Source organism: Abramis brama (genome assembly GCF_963993115.1).
Source record: "Abramis brama genome assembly, chromosome: 23".
NCBI lineage: Eukaryota > Metazoa > Chordata > Actinopteri > Cypriniformes > Leuciscidae > Abramis > Abramis brama.
Window position 1 is genome coordinate 30,101,098 of NC_139985.1, and position 24,693 is coordinate 30,125,790.

Here is a 24,693-nt window from a genome sequence, read left to right on the forward strand (position 1 = left end):
TTATAGCTGTGTGTCATAATACAGTAGTGAAATATGGTAGCCTACTGTTGTCTATTGGGGAAAAGGTAGAGGAATTACTATGATCAAAATACATTTTCGACCCTTCTTTAGCAAGCTAAACATTTTATGACCATATATTTTGTCATATATTTTACATTACATGTTATAAATGTAAATATATTTCACACTTAACATCATATATTTTTGTTATATTTCAGAATATATTTCAAAATGATAAATATAAGTGAACAACAATGCAAATATATTTCAATGTATTTGGAATATATGCCACATATATTTTTTGACACTTTAAAATATATTTCAATATTTTTTTTTTTCTGTATGGGGATGTTCTCTCCCAGGATCTCCTGATGCTTCAGTGACTCCATCTCTCCTTCCTCACGCTGCAGGTTTCCAGAGCCGGAGGATATACATCAGCCGAGAGCATCACGAGCTCCTCATGCTGAACTGTAGACAGAGTACGCTTCATTCCTCCTCCAGACACACCGCTGATCCAGAGGGACGAACAGCTCCAGTTTAGCTTCATCGCTCCTCAGAACAGAATCCCAAAACTTGTGTGGCTTATTTATATGATTTTGAGCACTTTTCTTGAGCTGTTGGGTCAGTAGTGGTGTAGTCTGGCATCATGCCTCACTGTTCAGCTGAAGCTCAGAGCCTGTGGACATCAGGTCCTGCTGCAGGTCTGCAGTCGCTCCAGGGCTTTCTCAACCGCCCTCAGAGATCTGGTTCCAGCTGTTGATACGTCCCTTTTTCTGTTCCAGGGAGAGTAACCACTGATCCTTTAACACTGAACTTGCAAACTATGCTTCCAACAGTGTCTCGAGGAACATTTAGTGCCTTTGCTATCTTTTTATATCCTGTGCCTTGTTTGTGAAGGGCGATGATATCTTCTCTTTTTGGACCATTCTTTTGACTTATTTCTAACATGCAGTCAACGCTCATCAAACCTCACCAGTTCAGATATTTCATGTGTTCTAGCTCAAGCACACCTGGTGCAGCTAATGAAGCCCTTGATTAGTGAGACAACACCCGTTTTTGCAGATTTGTGAGGGATTCTATTCAGGGGGTTGAATAATAATAAAAAAAGTACTTTTTTTAAAAATTACTTTTGTTTGATTTGTTCGTTGCAAACAGCTGAAAGTTTGTAAATTTTGCCGATAAACCTGATTTGCAATGGGGGTTGAATAATTGTGTGTGTGTGTGTGAGTGAGTGTGTGTGTGAGTGAGTGTGTGTGAGTGAGTGAGTGAGTGAGTGTGTGTGTGTGTGTGTGAGTGAGTGAGCGAGTGAGTGTGTGTGTGTGTGTGTGTAAAGAATGACTGATCTGTTTATCGTCAGTGTTTGACAGAAGGCAGTCGGAGGAACTGAAGCCTGTCGTCACGCGAGCTGATGAACATTAATGAAGTTGCCATGAAACCGACACCGCAGTTCCTCAGGATGGTCAGCGGCAACCGGATCCGCGTGAAGCGTCGACCTCACTGAAACAAACACACACACACACACTCTCTCTCTCTCTCTGTTCACTCAGAGTTCGGTCTCACACAGAGTCTGTCCGTGCTCTTCCCGATGGACAAGAGTGTGATCAAACTCAACCACTGTGAGAAGGACATCTTCTGCTTCTTCGTCCCGGATCAGTGTCCTGAATGCGGGATGAGTTTCAGTGGGAAGAGGCTTGAAGAGGCGCCGGTCAGCATTCCCAACCCCTTCTCTAATGGACACAAAGTCCCGTGCGCTTTCCTCGTGGCTTCAGCAGAACACAGTGTGCTCAGGTACGACTTTAACACTGTCCTCTTATAAGAGCAGATCCTCAGATTCACTGAACAGTTTCTCGGACTGACGCTGTGCTTTTGCAGGGACTTCTCCGGCCACTCGGATCTACACACAGGAATCACGAACACTAACGGTATGTGGTGTCATTTTAACACACAAAAGTGCTACAGTATATAAAGAAATTTGTATTTGCTAGTGTATGTAGTTTTAGTTTTCTTATAATCAGGGTTAAAACTACAACCATACAAAAATCTACTTTTTTTTTTAACTCAAAATAAAATTTATATATATATTAATTTCAACATTTCTCATTTAGTTTAGGTTAAAGTACTAAAATTTGAAATTAAATGAAAATGGACAATATAATAAAAACTGATTTAAAATAATAGTAAAAGCCATAATAGTATCTCAATGATACTTATAAAAACTGCTTATGATTTGAATGTTAAATAGTACTAAATATAACTATATTAATGACATTCAGTAAATTGCACTTTAAAACATTTTGTGTTTTACAGGCATGCGAGCAGCTAATGACAAAAAAAGGAAATTATTATTAAAAAAAGATATATTTTATAATGCAATAATACATATTGTACTGTAAAATTTAAAAGTATTTTATAATCATGATAATAATATATTACAATACAATGTTTTAATAAAAGTATTAATAAAATTGTTATTATTAATAACAATGTTAATTATTATCATTATTAATATTTTATTTTAAAGAACGTTTAGTAGTTAAAGTAGTAAAAGTACAAAATTACAACACTCCTCTTTGTCGACAACAACAGATTCATAACTGATTCCCATGAGGAGTTTGGGAAGATGACTGACGCTCATGTTTCCGATTGTAAATGTTAAGCGACAAACACTCACAGAGAAGCTTTAATGAATCTGGACTGAAATGAACAGTGCTGTGCTTTACTCTGAAACATGCAGCGTCAAACTACAGATTTATAGAATTACATTAAATTATTGTGTAAATTAACACATTTTTCGCTAACTGTGATTTTCTATATGTACATTTATGAAATTCATAACTTAGTCTCCTCTGAGAACAGACTCTAAACTGTAATGTGGACTCATTTTCTGTAATGCTGCTTTAAAATAATGTGTATTGTGAAAAGCGCTATACAAATAAATGTGAATTGAATTGAATGAATCCAGGAATAGTCTATAACTACACGAGGGCCGGTGTCCAGCGGGAACAGGAGGGATGGGAACGCTGTGTGTGTGTGCCGCTGGTCCAGCCCGACATGTTCAGTCTCATAAACCAGTGGGACCAGTACCTGGAGAAGTTCTCCTCCCATCAGATGTGGGACCCACTGTGGCACAGGTCAAAGACTGCACACACACACACACACACACACACACACAGACAGACACACACACACACACACACACACACACACACACACACACACACAGAAAACTGCATCCAATGAAATCCTCACATTCTTTCAACTCAAATTTAAAATAACTCACAATTTCATGCACAACCCTTTTAATTCCGCTTAAAATATCTCACATTGGGAGTCTGTGCAGACCTCTTGTGTAAAACAATAATAGGCTAATATAAGATGATATTTCATGAGTCTTGCCACTAGATGGGCTTATAGTTCTATATGGAGTCCGCTGGGTCCTAAAGCCAGTTTCTTCAGTATGCATTCAGACCATAGACTGTAAAAAATATGGACGTAGTGTCCGTGACGTCACCCGTAGGTTTCTGAAGAGCGTTTTTGAAGCCTAAAGTGGGCGGAGCCGGCCGTCGCCATCTTGGCCTTGCGTCACTCCCAGATAACAGAAAATAGGCAAAGAGGCGGGGCGTGAGTGGAGCTGGAGCATCTGAAATCACCTAACGTTAGCTCGACGTGAGTTAGCTCAGGCTGGGGAGGTAATGCCAGAGCCATAATATATTAAAAAATTCTATATTAGAAATATATATTTCTCTCTATGGCTCTGGGTAATGCTATAATGTTATGCTACTGACAGTGCCAAGTCTGCGACTGCACAGGACCTCGCGCTAAAGTGACAGTTGATGATGTAAAGCCAATTAAAAGTTCCTGTTTTTGCCCTTCGAAATATTATAATAGTTAAAAGACATGGCTACAAGTGAGACTGTATCGTGATTCTGTACTATTCTGTTAGTTGAAAATGTATTATGCAGTAACTTAATATTACTCTGAGAGTGTGTGTGTGACAGTGATTTATGTGCACATGTCAGTCACTCTTTCTTATGGTCCGTCAGCGCGGCATCGCTCGTCAAGTTCGTAGAGAGCTTATATTCAGTCCATTTTACATTCTGATTTTGGCCGCCTCTCGAATGGGTTAAACCATAGATATATTGCCTATGAAGTGCAAGTAAATGCGCTAGAAAACCCGCGCTCATGTGCATTTATAGCATGGACGGAGAAAGCTCGACACCTGCATGATTTCATCTGACGGTACATAAGCATATTATAATCTATATCTGTTCCGTGAGAGCAGAACGAACGAGCCTTTATTGATGTTTTTAAATCTGAAAACTCCAAAAAGCAACGAAATTGTCAGACATCCATTAGTGCATGTTCACAGAGGAAAACAACTGAAATACAGCGCTGGTTGTTCTCTCGAACGATGCTCGACAACAACGACGGAATCCAAAGCCGTGGGCGAAGTAACTTAATGGGTGTATTAAATTGTATGAAATAATCCCGAAAAAAAACACAAACACTGCAGAGATGGCAAGTTCAGCAGCTAACACTTGCTGAGGTGAAGTGACGGCTAGTAACAGCAGACAAGCGGCTAGCATTGACATCAGCGGCAATCCACCTGTCACTCAAGTGGCCACACCCTTAATTATGCAGAACTTTAAATATTAATCAACTAAATGGATGAGTTATAAAAAAATTCACCCCCCTCACAGTTGTTATGAAGGGCAAAATTAGCTGTATAGACCAAAACCACATAGAGATCCAGGCTGTAAACATGTTTTTTCCTGCTGTAAAGTTGGTAATTTTAACATGGGGGAGATACAGATGTGACTCACTTGTTCAGCCAGCCCAAGCGGCCAGTCCACGAATTGCAGTTTAACTCACTTCCATGTTGGTTTCAACAGAGAGACGGGGAGGCCGCCACTTGATTCAGACACACATTGTAGACATTATACAATAATTTTTTGGTAAAGTTTTAGTATTTTTAGTTTTTAAACGTTTTTCTATGTGTACTGAAGCATTTCTCGCATTCCACTCATTCCTAACGGGGTCAGATTGAGCCGCGAGATTTGTTGAGGATTTGTTACTTTTTAAAATTTCAACCACAAAACTCCTCAAATCCATTTACATTTTTTGTGTGTGTATTCGTGGTTCAAGTGCGACAAAAGTCCTGGGGTCTTGGACCCTTCCGATTTAAAATAAAAAAGTACTCTCCTCCACGTCATCCAAGATGTTCATGTCTTTCTTTCTTCAGTGGAAAAGAAAACCTTAATTTCTTTTCGACTGAAGAAAGTGTGGGAGAGTAAAGAAGTTTAATTCTGAAGTGAACTGCTCCTCAAGTGTCTGGTGTTCATCCTGCTCTCGATTATGTTCCAGCTTTAACGAGGAAACGCACAACTGCTACAGCTTCACGCTAACGTTCATCAACTGTGTTCTGGCGGCGCAGTCCAAGCCGGGCCTGAGCAAAGACCGCTTCACACACACCTTCGTCCTGCCTCGGATCAGAAGAGCCTCCAAGTACATGATGTTGTGCCAGGAGATTTCCCAGAATCACTTCTACATCGTCGACAGCCCGAGGAGAAACTCGCGGGAGAATCCGAGCGAGGCGGACGAGGACCGCAAGAACTTCTGAGATGTGTTTAATCATTCATGTATCTTGTATCAAGGTGGAATTTGATTGAATGATGCATAAATGTGTCTGTTAATCTATACTGTTATGAGCTGAAATTACACTTTTGTAAAGCTCCTCAAAGTCAGACATATTTCACTTCCAGAAACACTGTACGGTTTAGATGACACTGAGAACGACAACTGTCAATTTTTTTATCGTTCATCAGCTGGAAAAAATCATTCTGAATGTGATTACAACCTATGTATGTGTCGTTATCGGTATATCTGTAATGCAGAATCTTAATTAAAAAAAATTACATATACTGTGTTAGAGCAACCTGAGGGTCACAGCACTCACATATTGTTGTCCTATTATTAGTTTAACTGGTTCTATTGCTCTTCTCATTTGTAAGTCACTTTGGTCAAAAGCGTCTGCTAAATGATTAAATGTAAATGTATTCTTTTAAATTTAGACTGATTTTTAAAACGATAACTTGATATGGTCGTTGGTGTGAATGGGTCTTTGGTCTAGAATTTGATTCTGTTCACATTCATGCAAACATTTCAGCCGCTTTTCCACTGTCGGGCCAAATAACCATTCTCACGGTGTACACTAGCGCCGTTGAATGCTTGAATTTGATTGGTTGACAAACATTCTAAGGTGTGCAGTTATTTTCAGGTAAACGCACAGCTAAAGTAGTTCCAGGCAGGTTTTGACCGCATCACAGTTCCATATCACTTCGCCAAATGATTTCAGTTATTTCAAAGCAAAAGAACCAAAACTCACAATGACACAGACCAAGCAAATAAATATGTGACCCTTACATTTACACATCATCTGAAAGCTGAATAAATAATCTTTCCGTTGATGTGTGGTTTGTTAGGATAGGACAATATTTGGTCGAGATACAACTATTGAAAATCTGGAATCTGAGGGTGCAAAAAAATCGAAACATTGAGAAAATCTTTAAAGTTGTTCATTTATGTTGGCGATTGTGCCGCATTCACTCACACAAATAAATGTTTGATATATTTACGGTAGAAAATTTACAAAATATCTTCATGGAAGACGATCTTTACTTAAAGGCAGGGTAGGCAGGATTTTTCTAAACTTTTTCCCAAATTTGTTTAAACTGTCTTTATATACCAATACATAATTAAAATGTAAGTACTCTGAAAAAGAGAGTATAAAAATCGAGTGTCTCTAGTCCTCTCAGGGCTGCAATAAACACAGCTACTTATTTCCATTCACTCCCACCCCCTCCCTTCTGGGCTCCTTCCAAAGCCACGCCCCCAAAACACATGAACGCGCGATGCCGACCGCTCAGCTGGAGGACGCGTTTGCCAGCACATGCATGTAGTGACATCATGTCAGAATCACATGCAATAAAATACCTAACTTTATCATTATGAATATAAACAACTAACATGGCTGTTAGTACTCACTATCAAGCTAGCATATCGATACTGGTCAAGTTTAAAATATATTGAGTTTGATTTGGTAATGAGCTAGTAACATAAGGCAAAGCTAAAAACAGGTTGCGCATTGATACACATTTTTGCATTACCATCAGTTACACTGTGATGAAGGTGCATTTCGTGTAAGATTCATAACATATACGGTGTTTTGCATGCAAGAGCTTCCACGATGAAAGCACTGTTGGCTCTGATGAGGACTAACGTTACACTCCGGTGACAAGTAGCCTACCTTCCTTCCTACCTTACTAGTTCCTTGTTTGCCTTGGCTGACTGTATATGCAGGTACTGGGGATTTTGACTGCTCTTTCTCTGCCATAATTGTGATTCTTCCTAGCTTCCGTGCCTCTTCCCCTCCTCAAGTCAAACGGGTGCGCGCATGTGGGCAGCTCCTGTAGCGGCGGGGGTGGGGGGTGGGGTGGTAGCCATGGTAGCGAGGGAGAGTGACAGTTGCCCAGCCAATCATTTCATTCGTTCCGAATGGAAATAACTGTGTTTATTGCAGCCCTGCGAGGACTACAGACACTCGATTTTTATACTCTTTTTCAGAGTACTTACATTTTAATTATGTATTGGTATATAAAGAAAGTTTAAACAAATTGGGAATTTTTTTTTTTTTTTTTTTAAACCTGCCTTTTTATAAACCTACCTTTTAACCTAACCTACCTTTAATATCCTAATGATTTTTGGCATAAAAGAAAAATCAATAATTTTGATTTTCAATATTTTGATAATCAATAAAGACCCTTATACTGGGAGCGACACGTTTGAGGTGTTTCTGGGTGTTTCTCCCTCATTTCTGCTTTGAGGTCCTGATAAATTGTGGCATTTGTTGTTTTGAATCCAGTATTCCCGTAATTCCTTTGTCTTTTATGAGTTTAATAAAGAACATCTGCTCTCCAAACATGCAGCGACATCTTTAAAGAATGAGCGACTTTTACGTTCGTCAGGTGACCTGGACATGCCAACCGTTTCCATTGGACTTTTGCAAAATCTTCTTTTTTCGAATTGCCTGAAAAACCACCTCATGCGAGCGTAAAATCTTTTTTGCGATATACAGGAGTTTTTGCGAGATTGACGTTTCCATTGGGCGTATTTTCAATTCGCAATTTGAAGGGTAATGGACACGCGGCTACACAGACTCAGGTAATTCACACGCTTCATCTCTCTCTCTCATAACTGCATTAGTCTGCTATTAGTGGCTCAAGTCTCCATTATTAGCTCTAAAATGACGTTTTGGAATTAGCAATGGAGGCGTGGGATGAGAAGCGTGTGAAATTAGTCCTACACACACAAGCGTTTTCAGAAAAAAAAACCCTGACAAACGTCTGGAAACACATCATCTGAACAATGTCTTGAGATGTAACTGTAATATAAGCAGAATAATTCACTCCAGACCGTTGAATTATTAGAGAATAATGCACAGCTGAGGTGTAATGGCCACTCTGCTGTTCTTTTCTAACAGTTCAACGGACCGTCATTAATGATTCCTTAATTAACCTTTAGAACCGTTCGCCCGATGACGGGGAAGTTGCTTTAGTGATAACACACAATGGACACTGGTCTTCTCTCGCTGTATTTATTGTTGAACACTCTTTAACTTGAGTCTGGATGTTGTTTAAACAATCTCTGCACATTATTAAAAAAAATAAATAAATAGCAACCTAATATTTTGAAGCAAAATAAACTGGAATGTAGAAAGGAATGCAGGTTTAAACGTCCTCCTGTTCTGTCCGCTCTCTTGAGGAGACCCATCTGCTCACCAGCACCTCCTGAAACACACACACCATTACAGATCCAGACGTGTGGAGAGACTCGAGACACACACACACTGTCTTTCTGCCTCACCTGTACGCTGAACCGCTTCACACACTCGGGAGACGACAGCATGTCTTCTGTCAGATCTGATGGAGTGATGACGTAGCAAAGCATCAGTTCCTGCACAGAACACACACACAGCGTCACAGAACACACACACAGCGTCACAGAACACACACACAAACACTGTTTTTTATTACAGGAAAAAAACGTCCCACACGAAGCGGAGAGCGTTCAAACGGTTTAATGCACAACTTGGTCATGGATTACTACACTTGTCTTATACCATGGATATTTGCCAGCATTGACAAGTTAAAACTATTACTGATGTTTGACCGGAATGGTAAAAATGACTTATTTTCATCATTAGATCTAGCATTCTGCCCGCTTTAAATCAGATTAAAGAGATAAAGTGCGCAAGATTACATTTATTTGCATGAATGAATAATAGCATTTATTTGAACGAATTATATAAAGAAAGAGAGATGTGTGTGTGAATTACCTGCGTCTGTGCAGCATCTCTAACTAACAATAGCCGTGCTTACATCCAAAGTTGCAAATTAAGTTATGTCAGAAATATCAGTAATAACACTGTGTTTCTGCAGTCAGACTCTTGTCCCTCCATCATAAACGAGTGTGTCTCGAGCGTCAGGCGAAACACAGTAAACGCTGTCATGTTCTCTGGCGTTCGGATGCTGGTATTCGGGAACACACTCGTGTGTGTGAGACGCTTCTGGAGGGAGTTACACCAGATCATTCTGATCACACACTCTTTCAGAAACACCAAACCAACATTAGAGATGCTGCGACGCCATTGGTCCGCTGGTTACTCCAGTTATTCAGTCCACAGAGGTGACTTAAGGGATACTTATTAAAATTAGATTTAAAATGAGATGAAATTAAGATCCTGTTATTAAAGTCAGCATGAAACTGAAGATCCACTCGTCTTTTCTCCTCTATTGTATCGTATATCCGAGTGAAACTCTTCTGGAACTAGAACAGATGTGGGCGGGGCTTGATTTTGTCAGTGTGGAATTGATTGGATGGTTGTGGTTTGCTATTGGCTGATCTCATGTGAGTGACAGGTGTCTCGCCCTCGTCATCAGAGAAGAGATGTGATATAAGAGGTGTTGTACCTTCGAGACGTTCCCGGTGGTTCTGCTGAGAGCGGCGAGAGTCCTCCAGCTGAAGGACCTCAGCGAAGCGCCTCTGAAACACTCGTCTGATCTCTCCACCACCACCGAGTAGCTGAACGCAGTCAAACGCAGTAAAGCAGGGGCTCAAAGCATTCGAAGGCTTATGATATATTAAAGCAGTAAAGTTGACAAGAAAAAACAGCATAAACTGGGTTCTGAATTCAGCTTAAAGGGATAGTTCACCCAAAAATGAAAATTAGCCCATGATTTACACAAGTCATCCTAGGTGTATATGACATTCTTCTTTCAGACGAACACAGTCAGAGTTACATAAAAAATGTCCTGCTCTTCCAAGCTTTATAATGGCAGTGAATGGCTGTTTCTGTTTTGAAGTCCATAAAAGTGCATCTATTCATCAAAATATAATATTATCATGGACAGATGCACTTTTATGATGGATAGATGCCCTTTTATGATGGATAGATGCCCTTTTATGATGGATAGATGCCCTTTTATGATGGATAGATGCACTTTTATGATGATGGATGTACTTTTATGATGGATAGATGCACTTTTATGATGATAGATGCACTTTTATGATGGATAGATGCACTTTTATGATGGATAGATGGGCTTTTATGATGATGGATGCACTTTTATGATGGATAGATGCACTTTTATGATGGATAGATGGGCTTTTATGATGATGGATGCACTTTTATGATGGATAGATGCACTTTTATGATGGATAGATGGGCTTTTATGATGATGGATGCACTTTTATGATGGATAGATGCACTTTTATGATGGATAGATGGGCTTTTATGATGATAGATGCACTTTTATGATGGATAGATGCACTTTTATGATGGATAGATGGGCTTTTATGATGATGGATGCACTTTTATCATGGACAGATGCACTTATGATGGATAGATGTACTTTTATGATGGATAGATGCACTTTTATGATGATGGATGCACTTTTATGATGATGGATGCACTTATCATGGATAGATGCCCTTTTATGATGGATAGATGCACTTTTATGATTGATAGATGCACTTTTATGATGGACAGATGCACTTATGATGGATAGATGCACTTTTATGATGGATAGATGCACTTATGATGGATAGATGCACTTTTATGATGATGTACTTTTATGATGGACAGATGCACTTTTATGATGGATGGATGCACTTATCATGGATAGATGCCCTTTTATGATGGATAGATGCACTTTTATGATTGATAGATGCACTTTTATGATGGATAGATGCACTTATGATGGACAGATGCACTTTTATGATGGACAGATGCACTTTTATGATGGATAGATGCGCTTTTATGATGATGGATGCACTTTTATGATGATGGATGCACTTTTATGATGATGGATGCACTTTTATGATGATGGATGCACTTTTATGATGGACAGATGCACTTTTATGATGGACAGATGCACTTTTATGATGATGGATGCACTTTTATGATGGATAGATGCACTTTTATGATGGATAGATGCACTTTTATGATGGATAGATGCACTTATGATGGACAGATGCACTTTTATGATGGACAGATGCACTTTTATGATGGATAGATGCACTTTTATGATGGATAGATGCACTTTTATGATGATGGATGCACTTTTATGATGATGGATGCACTTTTATGATGATGGATGCACTTTTATGATGGACAGATGCACTTTTATGATGGACAGATGCACTTTTATGATGGACAGATGCGCTTTTATGATGGATAGATGCGCTTTTATGATGGACAGATGCACTTATGATGGATAATTGCACTTTTATGGACTTCAAAACAGAAACGGACATTCACTGCCATTATAAAGCTTGGAAGAGCCAGGACATTTTTTTTATATAACTCTGATTGTGTTCGTCTGAAAGAAGAATGTCATATACACCTAGGATGAGTTGTGTAAATCATGGGCCAATTTTCATTTTTGGGTGAACTATCCCTTTAATGCTTATTATTTATGATTTGCATGTCAGCTGGACTGTATCTTGATGCAACAAAGCAAACTACTTTCAACATAACAAGAACAAACCTTGCATGATAAAACGGTGGTCCTTTTCGGTAGAGCACTAGAAAAGAGAGAAATAAAGGATCAGCTCTGAAACAAATGAGAATCTGAGCTGAAAAAGCAATCTATAGCAACTCTATAGTGCGCTCGAAGCGAGAGTCATGTGTCAAAGCCTCCAATGACTCCTGAAGTTCACAGCCAAGACTCGGTTTCAATGAGCGTGCGGTGCAACGGGTCTGAGTGCGAGGAAAGCAATGCTTAATACACCTGAATAATTCACCGGTCCACCTCCAGTGTTACACACACTACTTGGAAAATCTCTCTCACCCGCTGGACTCGGTTAGTTCAGGGTTAGGCCTAAATGTTTTAGAGGGACACGCCATAAACAACAGTGCTTTTGTGGACAGATGGTCGATTCTACGCCGGTACACACTAGACAAGACAAGAAAACATGACATTAGATGCAAGTCAGTTTAAATGGTTCAAACTGACAACTATTCTTGCATAAACATTAAAGGTTACCGAGATTTTAATATTTTCTGCCTTCAGTCTGTGCGTTGCTTCTTGAAATGCAAAGCTTGATATTCTTTGGCTTCTTTTGAAATTATTTTCATTGATGTAGAAAAATGAATACATGAACTGGCCACAATTTGACTTAAATGTTAAAAGTTATTAACTTTGGTGACACTTTATTTTAAGATGTCCGGATTACGGTGTAATAATTACACAAATAAGTAATGAGTAATATTAGCAACACGCACTTCCTATAGGATTAGGGCTAATTGCTTGTAATTGTGCATCAACTATAGTAAGTACACAAGGACACTAAAATAAAGTTACACCAAATTTGTTTTAGTGTAGTGTTACCAATTTAATTTTCTTTAAAGGTGTAGTGACCAATTTTAGTAAAGTGTTACATTTTTTCTTCAGAAGTGTAGTTACAAACTTCTTTTTTAAGTGCTACACGAATGTCATTTTCATTAAAACTGTAGTTACCACTTTGTTTTTCTTTAAGTGTAGTTACAAACCTTTTCTTTAAGTGTAGTGTTACCAATGTTTTTCTTTAAGTGTAGTTCCCCATTTTTTTCTTTAAAAGTGTAGCGTTACCAAGTGAAGTGTTACCAATTTGTTTTTTAAGTGTAGTTACCTATTTGTTTTTCTTTAAGTGTAGGGTTACAAATCTTTTCTTTAAGTGAAGTGTTAAAAACTAAATGTTACACTAATGTCTTTTCCATTAAAAGTGTAGTTCCCCATTTTTTCCCTTTGAAGTGTAGTTACAAACCTTTTCTTTAAGTGAAGTGTTACCAATTTTTTCTTTAAAAATGAGTTACAAACTACTTTTTAAAGTGTAGTTACAAACTTATTTTTTGAAGTGTTACACTAATGTCCTTTTTCTTTAAAAGTGGCTAACAATTTTTTTCTTTAAGTTTACCAGTTCTTTTCTTTAAAAGTGTAGTTACAAACGTCTTTTTTTAAAAGTGTAGTTACCAATGTTTTTCTTTAAAGGTCCTGTATTATTATCACAAGATGTAAAATAAGTCTCTGATGTCCCCAGAGTGTGTATGTGAAGTTTCAGCTCAAAATACCCAACAGATCATTTTTTACAGCATGTTTAAATTGTCATTTTTTGGGGCTCAGAAAAACGTGCTGTTTTAGTGTGTGCCCTTTAAATGCAAATAAGCTGCTGCTGGACAACCCAGGGGGCGGAGCTTCATGAGCTCGCGCTCAGTCTGTCAGGACAATTTCACCTCACGGAATGATGATAATATCAGAAACTCTCAGTAAAGGTGTTCATTTCGAGTTGGACAATAATGCCTACAGAGTCAGAGTGCTGTATAGAGATGGAACAGGTATAGTTTTAGTAGTTTAATTACGGTTATTATAATGTATTTGTCATCTGCTTGTATGTATCCATTATTTATTAATAGCCTACAAGTCTGCTGTTTCGGACCAGGTCCGAATGATGATCAAACATATACTGATGAGTTTAAGTTTATTGTACATCACACAAAAGATGAAGCGTCAGTTTTACTTCAGAAAATCACCGTAAGAGCTGAGTAAACACAGTAAGTTATAAGAAGTGCGCAAGTACATAAACGAATTTCGGAAGAGTTGAGGGAGCATTCCTGTGGGCGGAGCTTAGTCAAAAAACAGTTCTAGTGACGTCATTAAAGAAGGAAGTAGAGGGATGTAGTCCAAACGGGCCGTTCGATGTAGGCGACTTCTGTTAAATAAAATATCTCGCTTGGCATTGAACTTTGAGCTTTATAATTTTACAGATATTATTTATACTCTAACAACAACATTACACACTAACTAAAGTTTGAAACATGGGATCACGAAGAACGGGACCTTTAAGTGTAAAGTTACCACCGTTTTCAATAAAACTGCTGTATAAAAGCAATATAACACTTACATTCAAGCATCAAATGTTGGATATGCCAAATCACAGCAATGTTGAAACATACACGAATGTGAACGAAACGTCTTAACTCTGAAATGTGGAAATGCTTTCAAAATGTATTATTAAAATGACCCTGCATTGAAAATAAATCAGGTTGAATATAGTTCAAGTTGAGATTTTATGAGAAATATCCTTACTTAAGTCAGTTCCATATTTAATTCCAGACTTCGGCACCCAGCCTTTACTGCGGAAATAGTGATAGGCCGCGTACGAGGTGGAGAAGTTGGGCTGAAGTGAACGAAACATCGTCCAAATCTGAGCGACTGACAGAGCTTCCTGTAGTAAACAAGACCAGACCGAACTTAGCTACCAATCAAGAAACAACACATTTAAATGACGTACACAGGGGTGTGTTTCCCGTACAACGCCGTCACTCGCTGCTTCACTACTATATGCATCGTTGAAGAAATCATCTAGCTAGTCACGACTGTTTCCCGAAACCGTACTGTCGCAAATTGGTCGTTCAACCACGTTGGTTAATGATGTCACGCAGGTGTTGGAGTAATAATACTTTTAATGAATCTGTTTGATATGGAATTAATGCTAGATGTTTTATTATAAATTACGGACATGTCATCTGAGGAATATTTCTCATTTTTCTCAGTTATTTTGCTTTATTTCCAGATTCAATCATAGGCTCGTTCTTACACTAGAGCTCGTTCACACATGCGCACTCTTCAACAACGACGCTTTAAATCTCTTGACAAACTAAAAGACGTAAATGACATTTGCATGTATTCTAAATTAAAGATATAGATTGCACTGACTGTCAGCTTGATTATTTTGCTCAAGATCAGGATTTATTGAGTCCACATGTCATGAAAACTAGAAACTCTTCGGTAACACTTTATAATAACGTTCAGTTGCAAGTCATTTATAAGTGGTTAGTTAATGATAAAATAATGATTTGCAAAACATTCATAAATGTTTAATAAGTGATATGTTAATTTGTGCATTTTTTGCTAATTCATTTACAAGTTATTTACAAGTAATTAGTTAATGATGAACTAATCATTTACAAAACATCATCATAAGTGATTAATAAGTGATATGTTAGTATTTTTATATATGTTTTGTAGATTAGGTTATAAATCATTTACAAGTGATTAGATAATGATGAACTAATAATTTACAAAACATGATTATACGTTCACAAATGATTATTAAGTAATATGCTAACAATTTACAAATCTGTCGTAATTTATCTTAAAAAATAGCATATCATGAAATATTCAAACAGATCCTTAGTAAGTGGTTAATAAGTTACTAGTTAATATATTATTTGTCACTTAAAAATAATTAAAATATCAATCATTTAAATGTTTATCCTTCACTGAAGATCGCATCATGAATAAATCATTTACAAATCTTTCTGCATCCCCTAATCTAAAGTGTAAACAATTCATCAGTTGTAAATGTTTTACTCATTTGTCAAAGGTCTTTCACCCAGTGTGTATACCCACCTGATGCCCACACAACCTGTAACCGGCAGGTTTGTAAAACATTTACAACTGATGAGTAGTTTACACTTTAGATTAGGGGATGCAGAAAGATTTGTAAATGATTTATTCATTATTTATTCATCAACAGCTTTTGAATACTTTGTAGTGTGTACTGCAATGTAAGGACTGACTGGTGAGGGTAAAGATGTTTTCTTTGGCAAACATGAGCTGCGCCCCAAATGACGCACTATACACTCTGCACTTATTCACTATGTACTTATGAACTAACGCACTATGCACCATGTAGTGTATGAATTATATAAGGTTATTTAGTATTTTATAACGCCCTAAACAAACTTTCACAGGAACCTCTTTTTTTTTTCATATCAACTTTAAATTTGGAATAACTTATTTAGATGTAAGACTTCAAATTGATATCAAATTTAGGATAAAACCTGTTATGTACAATACGTATTTTATATAAAATATAATAAAAATTGTACAGTGTATTCTCTTTACAGTAAATTTAAACTTCTGTAATTTGTTAATACTTTTTTTATTTTTTATTCCGCTTCTGCAGTAATCTGCTGATTGTTTTCTTTAAAAAGAGACCTACCTTAGATCCAAAGTGTTCATGAATTACAATTTAAGCTTGGATAAACTTAAAAAATGGGGGTGACAGTTAACTGGGGTTAACTAGTAATTTTTTACCATTTACTAAGGATCTGTTTGATTATTTCATGATATGCCATTTTTCAGATAATTTACGACAGATGGGTAAATCGTTAGCATAGTACTTAATAAAATTAACATATCACTTATTCATAATTTATAAACACAGTCATGTTTTGTAAATAATTAGTTCATCATTAACTAATTACTTGTAAATGAATTTGTAAATGACTTGTAAATGAATTAACAAAACACAAATTGTTAGCATATCACTTAATCATTTGTGTATGTTTTGTAAATGATTATTTCATCATTAACTAATCACTTATAAAAGACTTACAACTGAACATTATTATAAAGTGTTACCGTTCGTTGGAACGATGGTTTCGGGAAACACAGACTCGTTGAACTGCTGATAACAAATCTGTGACTATAGTTGGCTAACGATGCTTTCGGGAAACACACTCCTGGCCGACACACAGTAAAGACAGTAAACTCACCCCGCTGTAATAAATGGACAAGCATCCAAGAGCATAAACCAGGAAGAAAGCCTGAAACGCAAAGACAAGCATCTTGTTAGGAGACAAATGATTCTGCATCGCTTCTCAACTGATTTGCTTGGTCGCTAACAAGGTTATGTTAGGATGTCTCCTAAATCACACTAGCTTCGGTTCAAACCCAAGATAGCGGCCTAAGAAATCACACAGGGGAATGTCAGACAAAGGTAAAGCATACAGCCGGGATGAGGAATAATCAATTATACAATATCACATGTTGCTCTTCGACTCTTTGCTAAGGCTCTAGGGTGTATTTAACTGGAGAATGATGGGATGTGATCATACTAACGAGAGGAGTGGTAGTTTCAGTAAGCTGTCGTTGAGGGAGGTTGAATTAACACTTAAGGGAGAATACAGTAGATAAGACATTCACATTCACTTCTGTTGTTTGGATTGGCTCAAATCGCGCGACTGCATCCAGCTGTAACAATAAAAGCTCTGCTAAAACACCATTTAACTCGGATGAAGACCAGGGGCACGAGACCATAGTGATGGAGGCCCGGGATAATAATAGAATAATTGCAGCAATGTCCAGTATGTTGACAGACAGGATTTCTGGGTAATGCATCATCACAGAGACGGCTTGAACCTTCAGGCTAGTCACTCACTTCTTCATAACTCAGCTGGAGATACTCCATCATGGGGAACGGGTTTATTCTGCACACACACTTGCCCAGCCGGTCCTGAGATAAGAAGAGAGTCCATTACTGGCAGGTTCACTCTTAAAACTAAGACTGGAGAAATGCATTATTACTTGTTCACACTAATGTGTCTTAGAAAACAAAGTCTATTAGCATGCATCTAATTACGAAACATGCATGAAGGCAGTTTCCCTCACTTTTGTCTTTTCCAGTTCCAGTTTTCCAGTTTCATTATTACTAGATTAGGACGTTTAATTTAGAGTCAATGCTCTCAGAATACGGTTGTCAGTCCTGTATTTGAGTCCTTAATGGAGTAGTTCACTTCAGAATTACAATCTCCTGATAATCTACTCTCCCGCACGTCATCCAAGATGTTCATGTCTTTCTTTCTTCAGTGGAAAAGAAATGAAGGTTTTTGAGGAAAACATTCCAGGATGTTTCTCCATATAGTGTCTTCAATGGGGTCCAACGGGTCGAAGGTCCAGATGTGAGTTTCAGTGCAGCTTCAAAGTCTCGACACGATCCAGCCGAGGAATAAGAGTCTGATCTAGACAAACCAGCGGACATTTATAACAAAATAAACATTTATATACTTTTAACCACTAATGCTCGTCTTGGACTAGCTGTGATGCGACACACATTACGTCATCAGGGTGAAAGGTCACGTGTGTTCCGGTTCAGAAATGTAGAGTCGGGCGAAAAACTCCATCTCATTTTCTCCTCCAACTACAAAATCATCCGACATCATTGTTTTACCTTTTTATTAATTTATTATTTTGTAAATAGCGTTTGACTCAGTCTTTGCACGTTCTCTTTGTAAACACTGGGTCTGTTCTTACGCCTACGTCATGCTTGACCTTTCAACCTGATTACGTAATGTGTGTCGCATCACAGCTAGTCCAAGACGAGCATTAATGGTTAAAAGTATATAAATGTTTATTTTGTTATAAATGTCCGCTGGTTTGTCTAGATGAGACTCTTATTCCTCGGCTGGATCGTGTCGAGACTTTGAAGCTGCACTGAAACTCACATCTGGACCTTCGACCCGTTGGACCCCATTGAAGACACTATATGGAGAAACATCCTGGAATGTTTTCCTCAAAAACCTTCATTTCTTTTCCACTGGAGAAAGAAAGACATGAACATCTTGGATGACGTGCGGGAGAGTAGATTATCAGGAGATTGTAATTCTGAAGTGAACTAACGCTTTAATGCGGTCACTGTTGGTTATGTCTAAAGTGAATGTAAACTGGATGCGTGTCAGTATATTAGATCCGTGCATGAGGTCTTAAAGCAACAGCATTCGCTTGTCATTAATGTTATTCAAGACGAAGAGAAAATCACTCTCTGCTCTTTACTGAATAACTTCAGTAGCTTTAAACAAATCAGTTTAAATATAATTTATAGTTATATTTTTATATTTTATTTATATTTAAATGCTGCTGTTAAATACACCTACTGAGACAAAGCACTGTTTATTTCATTTGTGTTTTGTAATGTGTGTCTTTGTTTGTATTTTTTTATAACAAAGATAAAATACTGAAATAAAGATTTAGCGTCGCTCACCCCTCCTTTGGCCAAAATGATCCGTCATTCTTTTATATTTTGCTACTTTGTAAAGCTATGATTTTAAAATAGTGAAATTAGTTTGGCTGTAATGTTCAAAATAGGAAAACAAATCATGAATTGTGATTTTCCTGAAAAGAATCGTGATATTATATTTTTGCCATATCGGCCACTTCTATTTTATAGATATTTAGTGTTTCCATCATCTACAACAGCAAGTGCTATTCATTTATTTTTGCAAAAAGATACTTGGATGAAAGTTTGGCTAATGCACCGTTTGCATTATGACCTGACACTGGTCTTCCTTTCACTCGTGGATTGTGAGATATTCTTTTCAGGGTTCGTACAGACACTGTACAATTAAATTCCAGGACTTAAGGACTTTTCAAGCACTAGTTTTTGGTTTTCAAGGACTATAATGAGAGATCTCACTTACCAAACAATATCTTGATTATTTTTTAAATTCTGAAAAAAGGAAAATAGATAAACTAATAAAACAAAATGGAACAAATAAAGTGCAACACACGCAATAACTGGTGACTTTAACCATTGAAAGGACACTATGACAAAGATATCGCTTTCCTGATTCAAACTGATATTTTCTCCCATGAATATATAATTGAGCTGAAGAATGAAAGATGGGATATTTATACGTGCAATATCACTCATAACCATGTGAAATGGCTCTATATCTATATCAGACGGGTTGCAACGTTGACTTTGTGTGAAAAGATTGTTTTATCAATAAAATTAATTCAATAATTCCAGCACTTTTCAAGTACCGTTTCCTAAATATGGAAAGTTTTCAAGGGTTTCAATTTCAACATGTCAAATTCAAGCACTTTGTACGAACCCTGTGTTTTGCAAATCTAGTTTAATTCACCATTGAGCCGTTGTCCTCTGTGGAGTTTCCATCATCCTCCTCCTCAGAAACCAGAACATATTCACAGGCGTCTGCCGGCTCGGCGTTGGGCACGATGGGCTCAGGACTCCTCCGCTGGGTCTCATCCGCTCTACAGCCACAGTGAGCGACCCAGTCGTCGTGTCGTCTGCACTTCCCGCTGGGTTTGGAGAGCTCAGGTTCTTCCGGATGGAGATCAGCCAGAGGGTCATAAGCCGGGTTTCCTTGACGCCGAGACCTGGCGGGATCAGTCTGATCCAGAGTTAAATCCGTCTCACACGACACATCATCCAATGAGCCTCCGACGCTTTCGGCCTGAGGTTTCACTCGTTCTCGGCTCTCTTCCTGCTTGATATCAAACTCCACTGGTTTTGTGAGTATCTGAAGCGCATGATTGACAGACTCATCCTCCAATCCCTGCATCCCGAGAGCCGCCCGCGCCCAGCGGAGCCGCTTCTGGTATCTGGTAGAAAATAATCCAACAATAATAATCAAGTGCATGCATGAGAATAACGGCAGACTAGGGATGCGCCGATATGAACATTTCGTCCGATAACCGATAATTATTTATATATGAAAGCCGATAACCGATATATTGGCTGATAAATCTAAATCCAAATTTTTTTTTTTTTTTTGAGAGCCTGATTACAAAAACAAAAATCTCACCATTAAAATCCACGTCCCAAACACACAATTATGACGTTCTCATTATAATATTATGTAGCCGATATGACAGACTTGTGCTGCACTTTACTGTATTTTCCTTTTTTGAAGTGATTTCAATCATATTTCAAGCAGTTCATAATCATCATGTTGAACAGTCGCATCTGAAGCGTCTCAGCTGGAGGAAATAATACATTATTTATCGGCTTTAATATATCGGCCAAATTTTCTTATTGGGCCGATAACAATTACATTAAAAATGAATATTTATCGGCCGATATCGCTACTGTAAACACATCCAGAGTGCAATATTACTTACTCTGACGAGGAGATCACAGGTAGACATCTGTCTCCAACGTCTAAAAAAAGAAATAAACTCAGTCATGGTGGTTTTAAATGTTTAGATGCTCATGGTTGATTAAAGGGTTAGTTCACCCAAAAATAAAAAGTCATAAAAAGTCATTCACTCATAAGTTAACGTTCTAAATAGGGTTATTATCATTAACTAAAACTATTACAAACATTCCCAACAATCCAAAATGGATCCAACTATTTTATCTAATTTTATGCCCATCTCTAATATATGACTTTTTAAAAGTGGTTCTTCACCAGCTGAGGAGATTTTTGATCAACAATAAGGTTTGATGTTTTTCCAATCAGAAAACTTCACTCTATTGTAAATGTTTTAGATGATGTTCTAATGGCCTCTGACTCAGCCGACTCCGTGTACTGGTACTTCAATCCAGATGAGATAAAACATTTCTGTTAATTAAAATAAAGCTGAAATAAAATAAAATATAAATATCAGTTGAAAAGCTTAAACTACAATGTTGCCTTGGCAATAAACTAAAATTATTAACTAATTTACTAAAAAAAAAAAAAAAGGTTTTCAATGCAGGGCCTAGAATTAACACTAGAACTGCCATGGCGGTCATTTTGACCATTTTGAATTTTATATCTGCAATAACTTTGTTGAAAAAATAAATAAAATCCTGCCAGTACCTGACTTTTCCTAAAAAGTGTCTGTATTTTCATTTAAAATGTTTTTCATATAAATTACACATAAGGCAAAAAAACAAATGAACATATTTATCTATTTCGGCCATAGACGGTCATATTGACCGCACTGAATTTTGCGGTATTATTATACATATACCAATATACACAACAATAAAATGTGGTAAAAAATACACAAAACATATTCCACAACAAATCATTTAAATGTAATGATATTCAGAACAGAACAAGAATGAAAAAATAACTATAAACAAGCCAAAATGAAATAGGCTACTTTCAAGCTACTTTGGGCTCACGCAACTCTCTAATTAGAATCAAAATGTTTCAACATTTGCGATGTATTTGGATGGTAAACTATTCTTTATTATAGGCTTTGTACTTCACTCACGTTCCAATATCGACGGAAAAAATCATCCTCTTCACACGCGCAAAATGGTACGAATTGTACTAGGCTACTGACTATATAAACAGAGCAGTGGAATTTTTATATGTTAGGTTGACTATTTTATTATTATATTTTATTATGGCTATAATGAACAGGCTGCGATGTCAAGATTGCAATGCTGGAATATGGTGTGTGTGTGTGTGTAAGGCGCGGGCGCGATCGAACAGTGTAAACATGAAAACATGGGCTGCTCCGTCATTTTGTTCAGGACATCTACGGATATTATTATTTTTAGATGTATAATTAAACTTGTTTAAATGTACAGTTTGGTGTTGTTTTGTTTTTAAAAGATATCCTAATACAATAAATGCATTCATCTCTCAATTGGGTATTTATCATTAAAGATATAAGTTTGGAATCTAGCGGTCAAAATGACCGCTTGTGGCAGTTCTAGTAGTTATGGGATTCTGGCACTTCTAGTGTTAAGACTCACCAAGTGCCACATGTGAGACAAAAAAAATCGGTTTTAGTGAGTATATGAAACGGTGTCTCTCGCCAGTTTGCCGTGATATATTTCTGAATTCTACCGATGCATTAGCGTGAGCGACACTTGGGACGAGCCAGGTTAAGCCTTGACAATTTACATATTCAAGCACAAGACGATGCAAAGAAAGCTCATTTCGTTACTCGCGCGCTGTGAGGGAAGTTTTGTGTGCGCAAACATCGTCTCAGACAGCGCACAAACACTAAACTGAGCTCTTTCACATCTTCTTGCACTTGAGCAGACATATTCACACAAAACTGTCAAAAATAGCGAGTATCCTAGTAAACATAGTTGGTTCTGTCTAAAGTGAAAGTAAACAGTTGAGAAAGTAAACACATGTGTATCAGTATCAGTGTATTAGATCCATGCATTCGCTCTTAAAGTGACAGTAGTCTAATAAACATTCTGCTGTCTGTATTTTTAATGTTAATCAAACCACAAACGACAAAGAAAAAAACACTCACTGCTCTTGGCTGAATAACCTTTGTAAGATTAATAAGGAAACTTTAATAAGGATGTTTAATTAAGCATGTTAAGTATATATTTTTATGCAGTGTTATTTTACATTTGCTTTATTACACTTCTGTACCTGAAAACTACTGTCAGACCTACCCGAAAAGCTGTTTATTGTTATATTGCATTATGCTTTTGCTTGTGCTTTGATTATTTGTTCTTATTTTATTCCTGACTGTTTACTGGTCTTTAATAATGTATATTAGTTGGTCGGTAAAACATATTTATAGCTGGTAAATTTTCTTAAGTGGCAAAAAGTTAGTTTTGGGCCCTGTTTATATGTGAATAAAAGCCTAAACTAAATCTGTTCATCATATAAAACGAATGTGTTTATTCACAAGACTTAGTTTTTAACCACTCGATTCCTATTACAAGCTTTTTGGGGGGTAAACAGACTTTCAATTTGAGGGACAGAAATCTCTCAGATTTCATTAAAAAAAAATATCTTCATTTGTGTTTCAAAGATGAATTAAAGTTTTTTGGATTTGTAACGAGAAAATTAGACAGAATTTAAATTTATTTTTTGGTTGAACTATCACGTTAAATGTTAAAAAGATAAACACATGAACTGATGCTTCCAGCACCCACAGCAACAGATGCTGTCACTCAATACCTACATTTCCACTGTCGAGAGATCACGTGCTCAGGTCTGGATCTCGAGAACACTCCTTTACCAAAGTAACCCTTCAAGAACAAGAAGAGAGAAGGTTTAAACGACTGTTTTACCACGGTATGACCCAAACACAAGCAGTGCTGTCTCACCCTCTCATACAGTGTCAGTGTGTGTGCAGGATCTGTGACTATGACTTGATGACTGATGATTTCTGCTCTGTATATGATGTGATCCTCATCCTGTGCGCTCAATAACACCGGAAGAGGAGCTTCAAACGACTCATAAACCTTCGCCCGGCGTTTGGGCGCTTGAAACACGGCTTCAGTCATGGAGGATCATATAAACAACACCACAGGCTAATAATAATAAAAGAGTCTTGATCGATTCAAGCCATGTGAGATGCGTTCGGTGTCACCGCAAAACCCGTCCGGCCGTCACGCGTCTGGAAACATTAGTTCCGAGTTTCTTGTTTAGGGAATCTTCTTTTTCGTACTAGTCGAACATCAAATAGTCATATTAAATAAGCGATTATATCATAAACCCCACAGTTAAACGTTACGAATTTATGTTACACTTTTATTCTAATTGTTTTAAGGACATTGCAATTTGTCTCGAAGGCCAGTAGAGAGCAA

General features: G+C 37.4%; 2 protein-coding genes across 2 annotated transcripts; one reads left to right on the forward strand and one right to left on the reverse strand.

The window, feature by feature from the left end:
* Positions 1-1,392: 1,392 nt before the first annotated feature.
* On the forward strand, positions 1,393-5,933 carry mkrn2os.2 (MKRN2 opposite strand, tandem duplicate 2). The gene is made up of 4 exons (XM_084100054.1): positions 1,393-1,788; positions 1,873-1,922; positions 2,963-3,131; positions 5,365-5,933. Exons 1-4 carry the CDS (start codon positions 1,586-1,588, stop codon positions 5,618-5,620), a joined length of 678 nt encoding a protein of 225 aa, XP_083956180.1. The 5' UTR covers positions 1,393-1,585; the 3' UTR covers positions 5,621-5,933.
* Positions 5,934-8,639: 2,706 nt separating this feature from the next.
* On the reverse strand, positions 8,640-24,490 carry tsen2 (TSEN2 tRNA splicing endonuclease subunit). Its single transcript, XM_084101253.1, has 11 exons — positions 24,211-24,490; positions 24,066-24,132; positions 21,309-21,348; positions 20,309-20,789; positions 17,827-17,901; positions 17,162-17,212; positions 14,685-14,823; positions 12,108-12,144; positions 10,029-10,140; positions 8,923-9,012; positions 8,640-8,846 (listed from the first exon to the last, which is right to left on the reverse strand). Exons 1-11 carry the CDS (start codon positions 24,388-24,390, stop codon positions 8,787-8,789), a joined length of 1,332 nt encoding a protein of 443 aa, XP_083957379.1. The 5' UTR covers positions 24,391-24,490; the 3' UTR covers positions 8,640-8,786.
* Positions 24,491-24,693: the final 203 nt, after the last annotated feature.